Source organism: Chelon labrosus, assembly GCF_963514085.1.
Source record: "Chelon labrosus genome assembly, chromosome: 8".
Classification (NCBI taxonomy): Eukaryota; Metazoa; Chordata; class Actinopteri; order Mugiliformes; family Mugilidae; genus Chelon; species Chelon labrosus.
Genome location: NC_140358.1, coordinates 8,778,028 through 8,796,400, shown reverse-complemented (window position 1 = coordinate 8,796,400; position 18,373 = coordinate 8,778,028). Strand labels below are relative to the sequence as shown.

The 18,373-nt window shown below is 39.2% G+C and overlaps 1 protein-coding gene across 2 annotated transcripts; it reads right to left on the bottom strand.

Moving 5' to 3' along the window:
* Positions 1 to 1,740: 1,740 nt before the first annotated feature.
* xpnpep2 (X-prolyl aminopeptidase (aminopeptidase P) 2, membrane-bound) lies at positions 1,741 to 17,120 on the bottom strand. 2 transcript variants are annotated; one of them, XM_084550466.1, is made up of 21 exons: positions 16,940 to 17,120; positions 16,342 to 16,403; positions 15,946 to 16,056; positions 15,789 to 15,852; positions 15,065 to 15,169; positions 13,335 to 13,421; positions 13,027 to 13,170; positions 12,034 to 12,135; positions 10,796 to 10,877; positions 10,419 to 10,620; positions 8,930 to 9,019; positions 8,535 to 8,644; positions 8,313 to 8,390; positions 7,312 to 7,383; positions 7,157 to 7,217; positions 6,835 to 6,904; positions 6,568 to 6,672; positions 3,528 to 3,587; positions 3,184 to 3,260; positions 2,990 to 3,079; positions 1,741 to 2,239 (listed from the first exon to the last, which is right to left on the bottom strand). In XM_084550466.1, the coding sequence occupies exons 1-21, from the start codon at positions 16,986 to 16,988 to the stop codon at positions 2,039 to 2,041; spliced, it is 2,022 nt and encodes a 673-aa protein (XP_084406592.1). In that variant the 5' UTR covers positions 16,989 to 17,120; the 3' UTR covers positions 1,741 to 2,038. The 2 variants fall into 2 exon arrangements, with proteins under 2 accessions (XP_084406592.1, XP_084406591.1); XM_084550465.1 differs by having other exon boundaries at positions 16,342 to 16,990.
* Positions 17,121 to 18,373: the final 1,253 nt, after the last annotated feature.

The following is an 18,373-nucleotide window of genomic DNA, read 5'->3' as shown; positions in this document are numbered from 1 at the left end:
AAACAAACACTAAATGAATGGATTACATTATGTTTGCTGAAGTCGTGTGTGAGAGAGCTATTGTAAAACGTTGGCAGTTTTGTTTTAAGCTGACTGTGTCACACATTTGTTCTTTGTTTTCAACTAGGGGGCATAAAGGAAGTGAGTTCAGCATTGTGAGAAACACACTTTTTAGTTTTTCTCTCCAACAGTTGAAAATTTTAAAATGTTTCTCACAACACCCAGGGTCAGATCCAACAAGGCCTCATAGAAAACCTCCAGGAGTCTCTTTAATGGAGAGGTAAACAGGTGAACATTTTCCACAACCAACCAGTTAGTTTTCATCTTTTAACGGAAGAGTCTTCTGGTAGAGCATCAAGCAGTGTCTTCCAGTATACTGGATGTTTTTCCATCAGTGGCCACAAGAGGCATTTTCCACACCTCAAAAAACTTTGAAAAAAACGAAAGACGCATAGGTGAGTTTAGCCCAGTAAATGCTAAAACCAAAAGGTCACCTAATTACATACACTGCAAACATGCATTTTATCATTTAACTGCTAACAAGCATGATGACACTATTCTGACTCTACACTTTTATTCATTCCTATATGTTTTTAACATGCTTTTTAAAAATATTTAACTCAACTCAATTTAACTAACTCAGACAAATATTGTTCTTGGAAGAACAGATGCTAACACAGTAACTGCTGAGAAATTTGCAGTGTTACAGCAGCATACAGTTAAGGACAGTGCATCTTATGTACATTGGTGAAAGTGATGAACTTTGCTATATACTGTGTATAATAGGTAAGAATTGCGTTGCATATACTGCACATGTAGTGTAATTGGCATTTAAGGACAAAACACCACACTTCAGAAAAAGTAATTCCTATTTCCAAACACTTGCATGCATCTAAATATGTAACATTAAACAATTTGAAAATTGATTGCCGGTTATTTGATGCTCTGTAAGAATGTTTGGGAAGATGGTTTTGAGTGTTGTGTTTCATTTTGTAGGAGATTTCAGTTTGTGTGTTTGAGAAACTAAACAACAGTTTCCGAAAATGTTTTTAAAAACTGTTAAAGTTTTAACTTAAAGATAGTCTTATAATTACTGTTAACATTTTATTTACTGAACAGATGCAAGGGTTTTTGACCAAACTGCTACGACAGGAATGATAACAGGAATGGGAAGTTTTAGCTATAATATTAAACTTTACTGAGCCAACTTACTGGATTATAGCCTGAAGTTTAGTTGGTGGAAAATATTTAGGCTTAGTTAATGGGTAGCCTTTCACACTACCTCAAAAGCAGCCCAACAACTAAGCTCAAGCGGCTGTTGGCTAGTAACTAGCCATGGTAACCAGGAGAGACTAACGTTAGCGCTTAGCAAAAAACTCTACAAGTCCAGTTGCCTTTTTTGAACCTTTTTTGGATAGTGCTTAGCTAGCTCTTAGCTCCTAGCTAGCTGCGTTAAACGCAGTTGGAAATGGCCTCTGTGATATTTCACACGCTAAAGTCACCTTTTAATCTTGACCGCGCAAGATGATTACTTCTGTCTGATTGATTGGTTGATTAATTGATAGATTCAAAGTAAAAACTCAGATGTTCTGTTGGTAAAAATTGCTGACATTTATATTTATGTTTTAAACCTTTGATCATTTTGTTGTTATAGTTATGCAACTTCAAGCTATCTATCTATCTATCTATCTATCTATCTATCTATCTATCTATCTATCAAATATGATTGCATTCCACACATCCGTTTTAAAGTGTTACTTTAATAAAATAGAAATTATATTAGCTGATCAAACAAATGTCCAGTTTAAAAACTCAACAGATAAAACATCAACAAAAGATTATTTTACAATTTGAACACCACAACATCAGACATTTATCCACATAATTAAATAATGATATAAATCTGTTAATTAAAAAAAAGCTAATTTGCAGTGCATCTCTTAACCCATTAGGCTATAGCTGCTCAGTAGAGACTGCATAGGGGGTAACATTAGTGTGCAAGTCTGCTGTGAATGGAGTGCAAGAGTGACTGAGACGCTCAGGAGATACTGTGGAGCAGAGCGACGGCCAGAGCAATGAGTGTCAGTGAGGATGAACATATGGATGCAGAGGATCCAAACTCAGCAAAGGGCTCTGTGTTTCTGAGCATCCAGTCCTTCTCTTCTTGTAGTTTCTGATTGTCCAGCTCAGGACCCACCAGCCGCCGGATAGTCTCATAGTATTTATTCAGCCACTGGAGCTGGAGAAAGACAAAACCACACTTACTGAGTGCTGTGAAAACTGGATCATGTTGTTTAGTATTCCAGCTAAATGATTACCTTCCAAATCAAAAAAATAAATGCACAAATATAAACAGAGAGGGGTTGATACTACTCCTTTCTGATCTATGGTGTTCAACAGGAATCAGTACTTTGACATTTCTAATTTCCTGTGTACATTCGGCCACTTATCACATCTTTAGTGATTTACTATGTTAAGTCAGAGGATTGCCAGAGTTGACAAGGTTTGACACTCAGATTAGAAAGAGATCTGAAAGTGCAAAAATGTTCTAAATTATTATAAAAAGTATGGAATTAAAATGGACAATCTAACTGAAAAGTTAAAAATTTAACACCATCCTTTTAAGACAACGATGTTTAAAAATATCTCCCACTTTGTCTTATCAGATGTAAAGAACCAAAACACAGAAGTTGAATTCACACATGGTTTTATTCTCTGACTGTTTTGATCTCTGAGCTGCAGAGAGGCTATGACTCAGTGTGTAAAGGGGGATTTTAGGAGGAAACCAGTGCTTGTACAGCAGGAAAACGAAAAACCTGGTCGACATCACACTTTCATATACCCAAAGGTATTAACAAATTAAAACAGGAAACTCAACATAGCTTAACAGCTTGTTACTGAGCATTTGTTTACTGAAATGTGCCAGGTAAGGACAAAATAGATTTCTTGTAACTAAGACATTGATTATGCAGACAGATACTAAACATACCTGTTCTGAGCTGAGGAGCGAGGTGTCAATCAACTTCCTGTCATAAGGAACCAGTGACACTGTGTCAAAGGTCAGGTAGTTGTGTCCATACTGAGGGATAGAAAGGCACATTTACAAAAAGAAATCAACTTGACTGTAAAAGCAGGACGTCTTTAATGTGAGATTATCAATAAACCGTTTTGTTTGGTTTCTACCTTTGTATGAGCTGGTACGGTCACAGCAATATCTTCGATCCTGATCCCAAAGTCATTCTCCTTATAATATCCAGGTTCTACAAGAAAAACATCATCAGTTTTGTACATTTTAACATTTGAGGCATGAAATGCAAACTTAGTTTCCCCTAACCCCCTAGGGTATTAGCCACTGTTTTCATCTTGCTGGCACCTCTTACTATGAAAAAAAACCAAACACATTACACAAGGCTGTAACCAGTGTACAGGTATGTTGTATTTATTTAAATCTGCAGCCCTGTCTGTGATCACCATGTTGTGTTATCTGTAGTGCATGTGGATTTATTCTGAAAAAGAAAAAGTCTCACCGATAGACGAGAACATGCCGGCTCTGAAGGGAATGTTGTTGCTCTGAAATCCAACTGGCCCTGAAAAAATACAAACATATAAACTGAAACACAGTGCAAGCCATGCTTCATAACTTTTGTGTCATAGGAACACTGTTTTACATTTTTCTAACAAAATAAACTTATAAAAGTAAAATTTTACTGAAGAGATTAGAAAGTTTAATGCGATTTCATGATCACACTGCCCAATGTATGAAAGATATCAGGGAGAACTAGCAGGGATAATAAGCCCTATAGGCCCAGTGCATGAATTCATTCATGGTTGATTGCAGTGTTCTGGCTAGAGTGTGGTGACAAAGTAATTCTGACAAGTAAGATGGTGCCTGGCCATTCAGACTCTTAAAAACAAGTAATACAATTTTAAAACGAATCCTAAAATTGACTGGAAGTCAGTGTAGGGAGGCCAGTATCGGTGTGATGTGGTCACATCTTAATTTTTCCAGTTAAAAGCTACATTCTGCACAGCCTGCAGACGACGTATTGAGGACTGATCCGGCCCAGTGTACAGAGAGTTACAGTAATCTAAGTGATAAGTAAAAAAGGAGTAAATAATGCTTTCAAAATCATGTGGGGAGAGGCAGCACTTCACTTTACTCAGAAGTCTTAATTTAAAAAAGCATGTCTTGACCACTGAACAGATCTGTTCGTAGAATTTGAAGGCAGAGTCATATAGCAGACAGAAAGAGGCTAAAGGGCCATTGCCACTGTCAAAACCATCTAAGAGATCAGGTTGTCCAAATAATATAATTTTTGTTTTGTTCCTATTTAGATTAAGGAAATTTGCCTCCATCCACGATTTCACATCCTTTTGACAGTTCAGCTAAGCCTATATAGAGGCATTGCTATTGGTCTATATGGGCAGATAGATTTGTAAATCATCTGCAGAACAAGGAACAAGATGTTGTACTTTTTAAAAATGGAAAAAAGAATGGTGCCCAAGACAGAGCCCTGAGGAACGCCACAGCTAAGAGGGGATGCAGTTGAAGAATACTGGCCTACCTGGACATAGAAACTCCTGTTTGATACCTGAACCATTTCAGGGCTGTGCCTTTAATGTCTATACACAAGTCGAGATGTGGCATAAGGATGCTGTGATCTGCTGTGTCAAAAGCAGCAGTGAGGTCATTAAAAACTTTTAAAAGGGCAGTTTCTGCACTCTGGCACAATTTAAAACCAGACTGTAACTTCTCAGAAATATGTTTGAAAGCAGCTGGAACACAGCCAGACATCAGAGAAGAATTAATAAGGTCGACAATAAATGGCCCACGGGTACTAAAAAACATCCTTGAGGAGATGAGGTGGGATGTTATCTAAGAGACAGTAAGATGGCTGTGAATGCTGAACTATTTAAGTTAAAAAGGAGAGCGACACCTGCTCAAAAGGATCAGAAAAAACTCGTCATACAAGAGAATCAGCAGGATCTGAAGCAGGGGGTGAGGAGAAAGACCTGATAGCAGAAATCTTGTTTTTTAAAAATGTAAGCATTTCCTCACAAAGCTTAGGTGAAGGCACAGTACAAGTGGAGTCAAGGGCATTTACAAGAGAGTTAAAATGAATTTGGGCTTTGTGGCTATTATTGGATATAAGACTGATGACTGATTTGACATTCCAGCGTATCAAGTATATGAAATTTACATTAACTGTGATATACACTCACAAGCCAGTTCATTAGGCACACTAGTATTCTGTGGAATGTATTGTAATATAAATGTCCTGCACTAAATCTTAGGGTTATGGTATTCAGCATTTGTGGCAAATGACTGAGAGAGCTGTTGATTCAACTGTGTTTTCATTTTGTAGGCTGTGTAGTACTACTACTACTACATTTTGCAGTACTATTAACTTGTATTATGTTGTACTGACACATATTTCTGTTATTTTGACAACCCCATTGTAGTCAATGAGCTAGACTAAATAACAAGCATTTTCGTGTTTAATTCAATCAGTTTAATAGCAACACAAACTACATCCACCAAAATGATCATACAGTTGAGTTATCACTTTATTTCTTTTGGTGTTTAAACATAAACTGAACATTATAACAGTCATGAAGGAGGATTTAGTTCAGGACTGTTATATTAGAATGCATTAGTTTTTACTAGTGTACCTTATAAAATGGCAAGTGAGTGTATTCTTGGACTGTTGGACAAGATACTGGTTGAGATCAACTAGCTCTGATGATTAACTTTTTCTTTACTGTTTTCCAGTGCTACATATACCAACCAATTAACTGATTAAAAAAAAAAAGGAAAGAAAAGAATAGAAAAGAAAACCTGCACTGACCGTTTTCTTGTGGGTTGTTACTAAAAAATCCCACATGGAAACATTTTTATGAATAATGATACTAAATCTATCCAGACTTTGAAATAAAGTCTAAGGGATTTTTTTGTTTTATTTAAGAAACTGTAATCTGTGTTTTTATAGGTTTTTAGATTTGCAGATATGCTTCCTATATAAGGAACAAGACAACGGAGACTAATGCTTTAACTGCTCCATCTCTGTGGAACAAATTTAACATATTATCTGTAAAAGCCCATCTCTACAGGCTTATATTTTTATAGCTTTTATTTTAGTTGTTTCTTTTCTGAAACAGCGTGCAGTGGATTGCCATTTTAATGAAAATGCATACACACAGAGACACTCGGAGAGTAACAAACTAATAATGCAGTAATGTTCACAGTGACATTCACCCTGTGGCTCATTTTCTGAAATTGTTGTGAGGTTTTTACTGATGCAGTCACACCACAGGCGACTGCATTTCAAAATGTGTGTGCACCCACAAGAGAATTGCTCACCAGCTTATTAGTTTTCTCATGCTCAGTCATTAGCGCTATTGTGTAATCAAATCCCATTTAATGTAAGAATTTAAACAGTCTCCAGTGCATCCAAGTCAAGGTGCTTTTACAGATTACTAAAATCTGCATTAGATTTCTGTTTTAGCATGTATTCTGTGCATATTATATCCGTATAAGAAAATATGGAAAATAAAAGAGGGTCTCACACTCATGGACTCCAAAGTAGTTTCCAACACCGTGACCTGTGCCGTGCCCGTAGTTCAGGCCCACCTCCCACAACGCCCGGCGACCCAGCATCTCCATGTTCACACCTGTTGACAAAAACCACACAAAGAGGTCGAATCAAACATCCTGCTGCGCCAACTCTCAATTACTGTGGAGGAAGAGAACTCTCTAGTGGTGAAACAGGAACAATTGCAGGGAAGACTTGTTATAATCTCATTTTAAATGTGCATGAATGTTTTCATTCCCACCTCTTGTTCCTGAGGGAAAAATGGTTCGAGATATCTCAATGTTTCCCATTAGCACTCGAGTGAAGGCCTCCTGTGAGACGAGACAGATGGTAAACAACAGAGAAATGGTTGGAAATATTTCACACATGGTGGCATTAAATGTATACTTAAAAGGCTTTACTACAAAGACTGTTGACAAATGATCCACACTGATATAATAATGTCAATAAGGATAATTACTTTTTTATGGATGAAAGAGACACAGAGAAACTCATCTGTGACTGATTGGCCATGTATCTTGCTCTGACAGACAAAATGATGTAAAAATAAGTGTCAGAGTTACCCTTTGCATGGCTGTTGGTGTTCCCCAGTGAACCGTCCGAGTGATGTCAGTGGTCCCGTCTCTAATAGTAATGAATAGATATGGCTGACTCATTTCAATAGCATGCGGCATGAAGTGAAACTGGAAGTGCATGGGGGAAGAGTGTTTTTACTCACAGATACTGGCCGCCAGAGTCAACCAGGTACATCTCATCAACTGTCAACCTCCTGCTGGTTTCTGGTGTGGGGCTGCACCACAGAAGAGCAGAGAAAAACAGGAAATGATTGCTCTACTGCACCATGCCAGTGTTTATAAATGTTTAAAACTATTTTATTACATTGCAGCTGACCAACATGCCTTAAATTTGTAGACTGTTTTTATTAGCTTTTGCACGAGTGGCAAAGAGCAATAAGATAATATTAATATTACTGAACAGACTTTTAGTCTTACATTTAAAAAAACAAGAGTTTTGAATGTCCTGTGTTTGAGCAGGGCCAAGAAGTGTCTAGACAGACACAATCTACTATATGTGTTTTAGCCTGGCTTCAGACTGAAACACATACAGCATAGCCTGTCAACACCTGCATTTAATATTTCAGATGTGAACAGGGTGTACGCAACAAAAAATAGGTGCCACAAGGTTCTATTTTAGGGCCTCTTTATCCGTTACGTAGATAAATAATTTGCCAGCAGCTGTGAAATGTCATTTCATGTCTTTTCTTGTATGGCTGATGAATTAGTGGCATCTGGGAAATACAGCATATTGATGAGATTCAGAACAATCAACATGTTTTAAATACATTTGGGTAAAACCAAGTCAGTCCTTATGTAACAAGGTTATCAAAATCTAAAATGAAACCTTCATTCTTATTTCACTCAAGCTGAGCTGTGTTCTGCTTTTTAGAATTGTGTTTAGTTTAGTCATGGTTGGGTCTTCAGTCCGTATGTTTGTATCTTGGCACCATGTTAGAAGTCAGTGTCGTCCTGTTAACATGTCTGATTCATGTCAGTCAGTGAAACTGTCAGAATGCAAAAACTGAATTACCGAACATGTTTCAGTTGTTAAGTGGTTTATTTTAAATAAATTGTTAGCTTGTAACCACATAGAATACTGTTGTTTGCGAGTGTTAGAAAAGCTAAAGACAAATAAAAGACATTTTCAATAATTGAATCTCACCTGTAATGGGCAAGAGCAGCATTTGGTCCACTTGCAGAGATAGTTTCAAAGCTGGGTCCTCTGCTGTCCTTCTGTTTGCTGCAATGATGTTTATGTTAGCTGTGAAACCTGACTAAAATGCAAATGTCTCAAGTTGACCTTGAGTATTTTAAAGTTTCAAGTCTTATTCTTGCTATGTAAAACTGGCCCTCCTTTGCCTCGTGAATATACATGATGACTGACCTGCGACACTTATTGACGTATTCTGTAGCGGTCAGCTCCGTCTCAGTCCCCTGTGGCACGGCCTTTTCCAGCCACATCAGCAGCTGGATGACGGCAACAGCATCCCTCACCTGCACAGAGCAGCAGTGACACACAGAGTCTCAGGCATCAGTCACAACACCACAAAACAAAGAAGATGACATGTTGTACGGCTGCTTAAACATCTTTGGACAGGGTGACAAATCTATGTTGCTTTGTGTTCACTGTAGTGTTCAAACTATCAACGAAAGTCATTAATTCCTGGAAGGATAATGGTCTCAGTTGCCCAGTTGAGCAAAACTTCATAATTAACAACCACAAGCGTTTTCTTCAGGTGTTCATAATCAACTCTGTGTGTCCGTGTATGGAGGACATACGTGAGCGTCCCTCAGTATTCGCTGCTCAGTTTCGTCTTTTACAGCTTTAGTCGTCAACACAGGAGAGTAGGAGCTTGTCATTAGTTTGTCCTGCGTGATACAGAAAACAATAATTAATGCATAAAATCTTTGAACCCCCTCTTTCAAACACTATATGGATTAACTGTTAATGGTTTTCTACCTTAGCGATACTCAAAGTGCTTTGCACAGCTTCTCATTCAACCACACACCAAAGGAGGAAGCTGCCATCAGGGTAACATGCTCTACCAGCTGAGCCACAACAACTGCTACATGGATTACTGCTATCATGAATTGAAACCACTAGTCATTTACGGGATGCTGAGTGACAATGTTTGGAGCTTGAAGTTATGCAAATAAATGGCCACGCTGTATTTTTAAACCTGCATTATTTAATTTTTTCGAGCATGAAGCTTGAAACTCAGATATAAAGTATCAGTGCCATATAAAGCAATCTATATATCTCATTTCTTCTCTCCTCTCCTCTTCTCCCTCATGTAAATAGGGGATTATAGAGAGGAAAAATCCTATAGTCAACCCAGCGCTTCTGCCTGTCTCTATCTCTTTCCTACTCCTGGATAACAAAGTCCCCTGCATGAGGCTTCTCTAACTCACTAAAGTTTCGTACTGTGCTGAATCATCCACAAATAATTGCAGGAAAATATGGGGTCATTAACAGATTCTAGTCATGTGAGTTTCAGGTGGACACCACCCACACAGATGTTCAAAGAACATCCTAAACTCCCCACCAGTCATTTAGGGCTGAAGAAGCTACTTGGAGGATGATAAAACATCTTCACTAAAATTCAAATAAATCCCAGGTCTTTTGTTTTTGCACAATCTGGATTTTTGTGTACTCATTTGGCAAGGCCTTGACTGTAACATTCATTCACATATCTACGTTCAGCACTACAGATTTAAAGTCACAGTGGATCAAATTTAGAGCGTGTTTTTTCTTTTGTAATGTGACTTCTAGTAAATTCCTGTATTTTGTTTCTGGAGGGAATTTAAATCCTTCAAACATGATTAGATCTGTACAAAGTGGGCAAGAGCTAACATGAGTTATTAGACCAAGATGAGGAGGATAAGGATTAAATGAATGAAGGAATATTCCCCACTACTTTCTTTGTCTCCACAGGTTTACTGGATGAAATCCAAACACACTAAACGTAAATTTCATTTGATGCTTAGTATCAGCTCGTCACTCCAAAGACGAGTCATGACAAGTATTTTCACTCAAGTTTACACTGACTCATATTAACGCATAAAAAGTATTGAATAGTGCAGCTTTTCCAGATTTGGTTTTTGTCCACAACTAAAATATGTATCCTAGCAGCTCCAAGCAGTGACTCACTACATTTGCCTTAATGATAAAGTACAGCGACAGTTCCAAATAAAAAATAATCTGAAGCTAACAGAAGACAAAATTATTCTGTACAGTGAATATAATGAGATAAAATATGAAGCATACCTGTGGCGTAATGATTTCATAAAGAGCGTAGTTAGTGTACTCTGTACCGATCCACACTTTAACCCCAGGCTGGGCCACATACGTCTTCACATTATCAAGGACGCTGTCGTAACTTTTCAGCTGCACACAGAGAGCCCCATTGCAAGAGGCGTTCAGGTACACCTTCAACTCATCAGACACCCGGTCCATGTGGAGAAACAGCCTGGCAGATGTTAAGGGAAAACACAAAATGATTTCCACTACGGGCACGTGATGAATAAACATATGGACATTAGGTTGGTCTGAAGTATTTGTGATGCCAGTAAAAGCGATAAAGATACCAGGTAAAAAAAACTTTGAAAGCTATCCCATGTGTAATCCATGAAAGAAGGAGTTACCAGATCTCATCCATTGTGAGCAGAGTGTAGGAGTAGAAGAAGGGATTGTATGGGATGTCGTTGCCGCGCAGATTAAACAACCCTGGAAAACAAAAATACACTCTGTCAGCAACAGCTCACACATTCATTTAGACGTCGGCGAGATCCTTGAAAGGCCACGAAGGCCTGACTGCATCTATTGTTTGTGTCTGACCTACGTGACTTTCTCTGTGCTCCTGTAATTTAAAGCAGAATCGCTAATTCTACAATCAGAAGTCAGGATCGGGCTGAGTATTAACAATCCTCCTGCGTGGGCTTTAAGGAAGCTGCTTTTGAATAATTCACTCTCAATGTACAGCTGATAATCAAATGTACTCTGATATCCTGACTCATGCCCAGATTACTACATGTTCGATTAAATCCCTTAAACAAACTGCAGCTGATAATATTGAATTATATAGTTCAGTTGGACTATATAATTCAATAGTTTTGATATTTGCCCTTCTATGTATTTTTCTGACTAGAAAAGCAGCTATTTAGAATCTTTCACCCACCCTATGGCTTCCACCTTTGTACTATAGTACAGTGTTATAGCTTTTGTAACAAATATTATATTAAAAAAAAAAACAATGTGCATTTACCCTTCCCAAGACCGTGTGTGTATCTCTCTGTGTGTGTGCACATAATGTATGCTGCTTTCTAAAGAGTAGAGAAGCTCCACAGGCCTGTCAGTGGACTACATGACGTTACCAGATGGCTTCCTAGTGGCAAGATGTGAGTAGCTGTTGTGGTTGGCTGCTGCAGTTTGTTGCTGGGTGACTTTTATGCTTTGTATTGTTTTTTTAAGATAAGCTACACCACAGTTAGCATACTATAACCTTTTTTTTTGTTGTTTTTATGCAGCCTGGCGCTGGGGCGTTTTCTGGAGTTTGTATGTTCTCCTTGTGGGTTTTCTCTGGGTGCACCAGCTTCCTCCCACAGTCCAAAGACATGCTTGTTAGGTTTATTGGTGACTCTAAATTGGCCATAGGTGTGTAAATAGTTTTGTGAGAAGGTCTCCAGAGGACAAGCGGTTACAGATAATGAATAAAGTCCAATGTGGGTGGTCAAAGTACTGATCAAAGTATCGATCCAATATAAAGGATGGCTTTATTTGGGTTTTGGGAGTTTTTCACATCAGCTATATGTGGCTACAAGGCTGCAAAATGATTCCTTTAATACACTCAAACAGCTTCATTGATAAATATGGAGTTGCTTACAAGCTGTTTCATCCAGCGCTGAAAGCAGAAGAGCAGTAGGTTGATAGGGATTGTCCCTCATCTGACTCCGTATGAGCTCCACCTTCATTTGCCAGGTCCTTTCTGTGAACAGATACATTTTACCTTTAATATTTAAATCCAATTACTTGATGCTTTCTTGTGTTGGACAATGAGTTTTGCTATGTAAGGGAACAGATGAGCTAAAAGTAGCCTAGTCATTCATCCAGAAGTTGCACCATGAATGAAGTGGCGATTAATCTATTGAAAGCACCACTATGTTCAGCAGGCAGCTTTATGTGCTGTCTAGTCTCAATAGGGTGAAGAATGTCAGATGGTTAAAGAAAATAAGGCTGAAGAGAGTGTAGCAAAGCTTAAAGCTAACAGAATCAATAATTCTCCAAAACGCATCACCTTTTATTTTAAACATTCAGCAATTGTTCATAGCAAAATATTAATCAGTGCAGCTTTAAGGCTGCAAATTAATTCTGTAAATGTGATGCTTCCCACTAAGTGCAGGCACACATCAGAGCTTTTCTGGTAACTGTGCCGTATTCTTTGATATTCCTGTCATCTTCAGACTTCTCATCGCATATTGAGCCAAGTGGAGGAACAAGCTTCCAGTGTAGAAGACAGCGTTTATAAAAGACTTACTTAAAGTGCTGTATGTAATGATTTTTCCAAATTGAAGACAAATGTATGCACACACAGAGACCATTAGCTTTATGATGCTCTCCATTTGTTCCATTTGTCTATTCTCCGACCATAAAAACTAATAAGACCATCGAGGGACCAGACAACTTCCTCCACAGTCTGAGTTCATATTTGATTTGTCAGCCACCCGTAAAAACGTGCTGTTTATGGCTGGGTATTTGTGGCCCTGCTTATCACTCTCTGTATAGTTTGCAGGTATTTATCAGCACATAGATAAAGGGAGGTAGACGTGCAGACTGCAGTGCCTACATTTAGTACACAAACACATGTAAGGAGACGTACGGATGACTCTGTCAGGGAGGCGGGTGAGGTTGTCAGGTGGGATAGACGGTCTGTCCTTCCACACTTGGTCGACCAGGTTAATGGGGATGGACTTGAGGCTGCGATTGCTCGACTCCAGACTGATGTCGTAGTTTTCCTGTGTTTCTAATGGAGGAAATTGCAGATGATTACACACACTGAACCGAATCAATCCCAAGTAAACAGTCTGCGCAGCGTCTAGAGGCTCCGTCAATAATTTTCCATCTACCAGGATGAGCACTTTATTGATGTTAACCTGGACTGACAGCAGAGGGAGAGAAAGAACTCACTGAGAGAGAAGAGGAAGGGATCAAAGCCGATCTTGCCGCCTGGTTGGACCTCAGAGATGAGCCACTCTGCCACACTGCTGATGGACACTGGTGAACATCACAAATGAAAGAACTGTAATCAATTTAATCACTTCTGAAAATGGAGAAAATTAATGAACATATATATATATATATATATATATATGTGTGTGTATAAATATATATATATTTATCATTTTGATGCATATTCAATCAAACCTCTTTATAATAAATTAAGAGGTTTCTACATTACATTGTAGATGCATCATAGGCTGCAATACAACCACAGTGCAAGACAGCAGATGTTGTGTTTTTCATAATCTACATAAACAGTTATATATATAAAAAAGTTGAAACAAGGGCAACTGGCAATTTAGCCACTCTGCTGGGGAGTTTGGGTTTAAATAGAAAGATTTGCAGGTGTTGCTGTTCAGTAACTCACTACTCTAGTGTTTGGTAACGACCAGAGGAAACTGTTGTGATCCTGTTTTATGTCTACAATGAATGGTACCCTAATGACCCGTTATCAGCGAGAGGCTCCAGTCTTGAGGTGTGAAACTTCTTGGAGACTAGTATTAAGACTCTGTTGTAAATTGATGGTAGATTATATCTCAGTCCACTGACCATGTTCAGAGAAGGATTTTCCAGTGTGACATAGGTGGTTTCCCTTACTCCTCGATCAAACCATCTGTCTTCTCTGGCTAAAATGTGAACATAGTTTTCTTCAAAGGCGTGTCCTTTGTCCTTCCTATTTAAACCCCAATTCCTGACCAGTCTTTTTGAGCTGGAGAAGCTACTTGGATGAGTGGTCATCTATCAGTACTTTCTGCTTTCCCTACATGAATGTGGCTCTCAGCTCTGACAACCATGTGATCCTCACTAACTTATTACAACAAGCAAATGTTTCTTTAAACAGGAGAACCTTTGTTGTTGACTATTTTCAGCTGCATATTTATACACATTACATACTCTAGTGAGTATTTTTAGCGCATTTGTGACTGACCCTACCCTACAGTGATAAGGTGGAAATAAACATTTCACTCAGTGCTGTGATCTTGCTAGCTCTTTTGTTTTTAACTACTATGAAGGGGCACAGAAGATTGAACTACACCATGTTTGTCTTGATCAGAGGATCAATTATTTGTTATGGACCTTTTGTGGGTTTTCTTGACATCAAGATCCTTTTAACAGTCGATTCAACAATTTAATCAAATCATAAAAGTCCAATTAAGACTGGCAGAATTAGGAGAATTCTGTTTTTAGTTGAGTTCTGAGCCCTGCTGAAGTCTCTCTTGTGCTGGGCCTTTTAGTATGCTGTATTTCTGTTTTCTGTGGTTTGCAGCATGTTCATTCACAGTTCGAGTCGCAGCGCTTTGATCTCTGTCTGTTGAAATCCCCACGTGACAATATGTATCGAGACAAGTGATAATTTGTGAGTTTCTCTGCAATAAAAGCTGCAATGTATTCAATTTAGTGCTGTGTGAAAATGTGTGAAACTCAGCATGCGCAGTGTTTAGAGTGTTTCTGCAAGACAAAACAAGTTGCGGCTTTGGTTTGTTTGTGAGCTATTTTAATCACGTGAACCCTGTATTAACAGGTTCAGCATCTGATGGGCTATTTCTGGAAAGAAAAAAGACACACAAATATTTTACTGGAATCCGTGTGTGCTGCTGTGTTGTCATAACAAGTAAGCAGAATACAATCACCCCTACCATCTTTTTCTAGCTCCCAGTTGCAGTCCATCTGTCTCTCAGCTTGAACCCAGTAGCGGCTGTCTGTCCACAGAGTGGCCTTGGTCTGAGTAACCACAGCAGTGCCTGAGGAGGGGGAGAGGCAGCACGACAGCTGTGTTATGAGGGGGCAGCAGAGACAGTGAATTACAAATGACTATAAATGTCAGAGTTGAATTAGAACGATGCATGACGAGACAGCTAATCATGAAGTATGCGTGGGGAGAAACAAGCCGGTGGTGTGTGTGGTGGGTTTATATTCAGGGTTCAGGTTATTATTCAAGTGCTGCACTCTCACATCGGATAGATAAATTTAAACAGCAACAGCTGAGCACACCCCTGAATCGAAATTTTATCTGATTCTTGATGGAGGCCCAGCATTTGTGACCTTACTTAATGGGGTCTGTCTACTCATCATTTCATCCAGGCAACAGCTGAACACAGCAACACGCAAGATCATTAATTTTGTTCACTGTCATGAAAACAGAGCTCGTTATTTAACGGTCAAGTCACTTCGTGAGGGCGAGCGGCAGCGTTTGAGAAGGTGCAACAATGCAGTGAGTGAAAGTGATGGAAACAAATGAACGAGGAGCAGGATGTATGGGGAGGATGTGGGATGAAAGTAGAGGAGCTGTGTGACCATGGTGCTCAGATGAGGCGGGTTGAGTCATGAGGAGGAGGAGGAGGAGGCAGAAAAGGACTGTACCTGCGGAGCCTGTAAACCCAGTCATGAAGGCCATCCTGGCGTCTCGTTTTGAAATGTACTCACTCTGAAGGGAAAACACAGTAGGTCAGACACACACACAAACATCAACACAAGCTTTAAGCCCAGATGAATTAATTATGATGGACAACAGATGTACCAGGTGAGCGTCGGTGCTAGGGATAATGTAGGCAGAGATATTCATGAGAATCATTCGCCCTCGTAGCTCCTGCAGCTGGAGAGTGGTATTTACGGCTGTACTGGGGAGGTACTGCAACACACACAGGGAGATGACACACACACAGACACACAAAGTGAAAAGTCTTCAGATTTGTTTTAAAACCTGAGGAACTGATGATTCATCTCTTTCTATATCTCCCTCTGTAATCATTAACATTGTGCATGAGTGTTAATCATTAACTGTCACTGTGTAAAACTCATTTTACGACAGTAAAATATTATGTGACTCCTTTGAGGTCAGTTTGATTTTTTTTTTTGTTTTCTAAATCAATTGTAAGCCCGTTGGTCATTTTTAAATCCCACAAGTTGATCTTACGGGTGGGGTCGCAGAGCAGTTCCTCTCAGTTCGCTTGTATGCAATAGCACCAACAGTGTTTCCTAAAATTAGATGCACACAGACACACACACAGTGGTAAAAGACCTTGGAAAGTGACATAAAGCAGTGACCGAGCCGAGCTGCATCAGCACATTTTCAGATCAGTGTAAAGTGACGCTCTTTTTTTGCATCGAATCTTTTCAGAGACTGTGTGATCAATGTGACTCAAGGTTTTATGAGGACAACAGTCAAAGTAAAGGACACCGGACAAGCAGAGATTTTATTATCAACTATGTGCACATCTAATCTCTTAACTCCTTCTCTGACAAATTTTATGCAAAGAAATCCTCACGAGCAAGCCAGCAGATACAGAAAGAGCAGACTGGCAAAAAAAAATTCAATTTTAAAAACAAACATGCAAACTGATTTTAATTACAATCCAGACCAGTCCTTTAATTGTTTTGTACATATGTCCTGTTCTTACTTTTTACACCGCCTCACAGAGACTAGTCTACATGAACATAAATAATGATTGACTCATTAAAAGTCTCCACACAGAGAGCAGAGACAGATCAGATGAAGAGGAACTTTTTATTACCTGTCAGTGCTGCCAGAGAAACAGCCAGCAGCCAGCTATAGGGAAGCATCTTGGCACAGTGAGTCCGTTAGGAACAGATCCACACACAGAGCGGTGGCTGGTGATCTGATGTGCATGCAGCATATGTGAGAACGTGTGCGTGGGTGTCTGCTAGTGGACGACTGTCCTCTCTCCCTCTCCCTCTCTCTCTCTCTCTCTCTCTCTCTCTCTCTCTCTCTCCCCCCTCCTTCGACACAATCTCCTCCCTGCGGCCCTTCCTGATAGGAATCGTGCAGTGGCTTTGGGAGTGGATCTCAAACAATTCTTTGCTTCATGATCTAAAATGTGTGTCAAACTACAACGACCATCCACCACCTGTGATTCCTCTCTATATTTAACTGGGTTGCTCAATAGTTTTCCATAGTTTTATGATGACAGTCGGAAGTCGGGGGTTAGAAACTCCCATTAGGATGCACAGGGAGTGTTAGGGAAATTCTTTTATCAAGAATGACAGAGTCACTGGATTCTCGTTCTAAAGTTTTACTTGCAGCAAGAAGTCGATACATGCACTATAGCAAGTACAGAATCGACTGTCAATAGTAAGGATACATTCACTTTTATACAGTAGGTCCTGCCATAGACACGGTTAGAGAGACAGCCTTGTTAAAAATCAGCTAACAAAGGAGCTGTAGACTGGGTGCATCTGCGCCTTATCTGTGGGACCTTTCCCCTACTACTTAAAGCATAATGAGAGTGAATATCTTTTTCAACAGTTTAACTTTGTATCTTTCCAACAGGGAGCCACCATCATATGTGGTTTTGATCAAACACTGTTGTAATTATTTGTGTAAATAAGATGAGATGCTAATTCTGCATGCAGAGAAGCCACAACATGTGTACAACGATTTATATGGAGAGCACGAGTGACAGTGTGTGATTGGAAAGCATTCCAGTGGACAGATAATGAAAGCACGTCAAGTCTCTGTGTCTGACTCCTTGTAATTCTGCAGAGATGTCTATAGAAAATGCTTTCTGTATTTTTTAAATCCTTGAATTCATGCCAAATGTCCAATGCCACTTAGCTCAAAGACGGGAGAGGAGAGAGAGGAGAGGGAGAGGGACCAGAAGATGTATTATAGCGGCAATACATTAATCTGTCTTCAAACATCATCGTCTATGTAACTAGATTCTTACTGGATTATTTTTATTATTTTTTTACCTCATTAAATACTGATCCACTTTAAACTGCAAGTATGTCCCTGTTCAAATATAAACATGTGTCCTGAGGGATCTGATCACAAGTGACCAGTTTTAAGTAGTGACTCTGAGGCCCTTGTGACCACATTCCTAAAGTCTGTGGTTTCCTAAGTTTTTCAGATGCAGCTTTAATAAAGCAATTCTATTGTGCACGGCAGTATATAAAAAAAAATTCTGAAGAAATCAAATCATGCTCTG

Bases quoted from the DNA above. Each gene is read 5' to 3' on its own strand.
- xpnpep2 (XM_084550465.1), bottom strand. From the start codon at position 16,461: ATGTCACTTTCCAAGGTCTTTTACCACTGTGTGTGTGTCTGTGTGCAT. The intron at 9,020-10,418 runs GTATGCTTCATA...TGTATCACGCAG, and splicing joins ATGAAATCATTACGCCACAG to GACAAACTAATGACAAGCTC. The intron at 6,905-7,156 runs GTAACTCTGACA...CTCGTCTCACAG, and splicing joins CACCAACAGCCATGCAAAGG to GAGGCCTTCACTCGAGTGCT.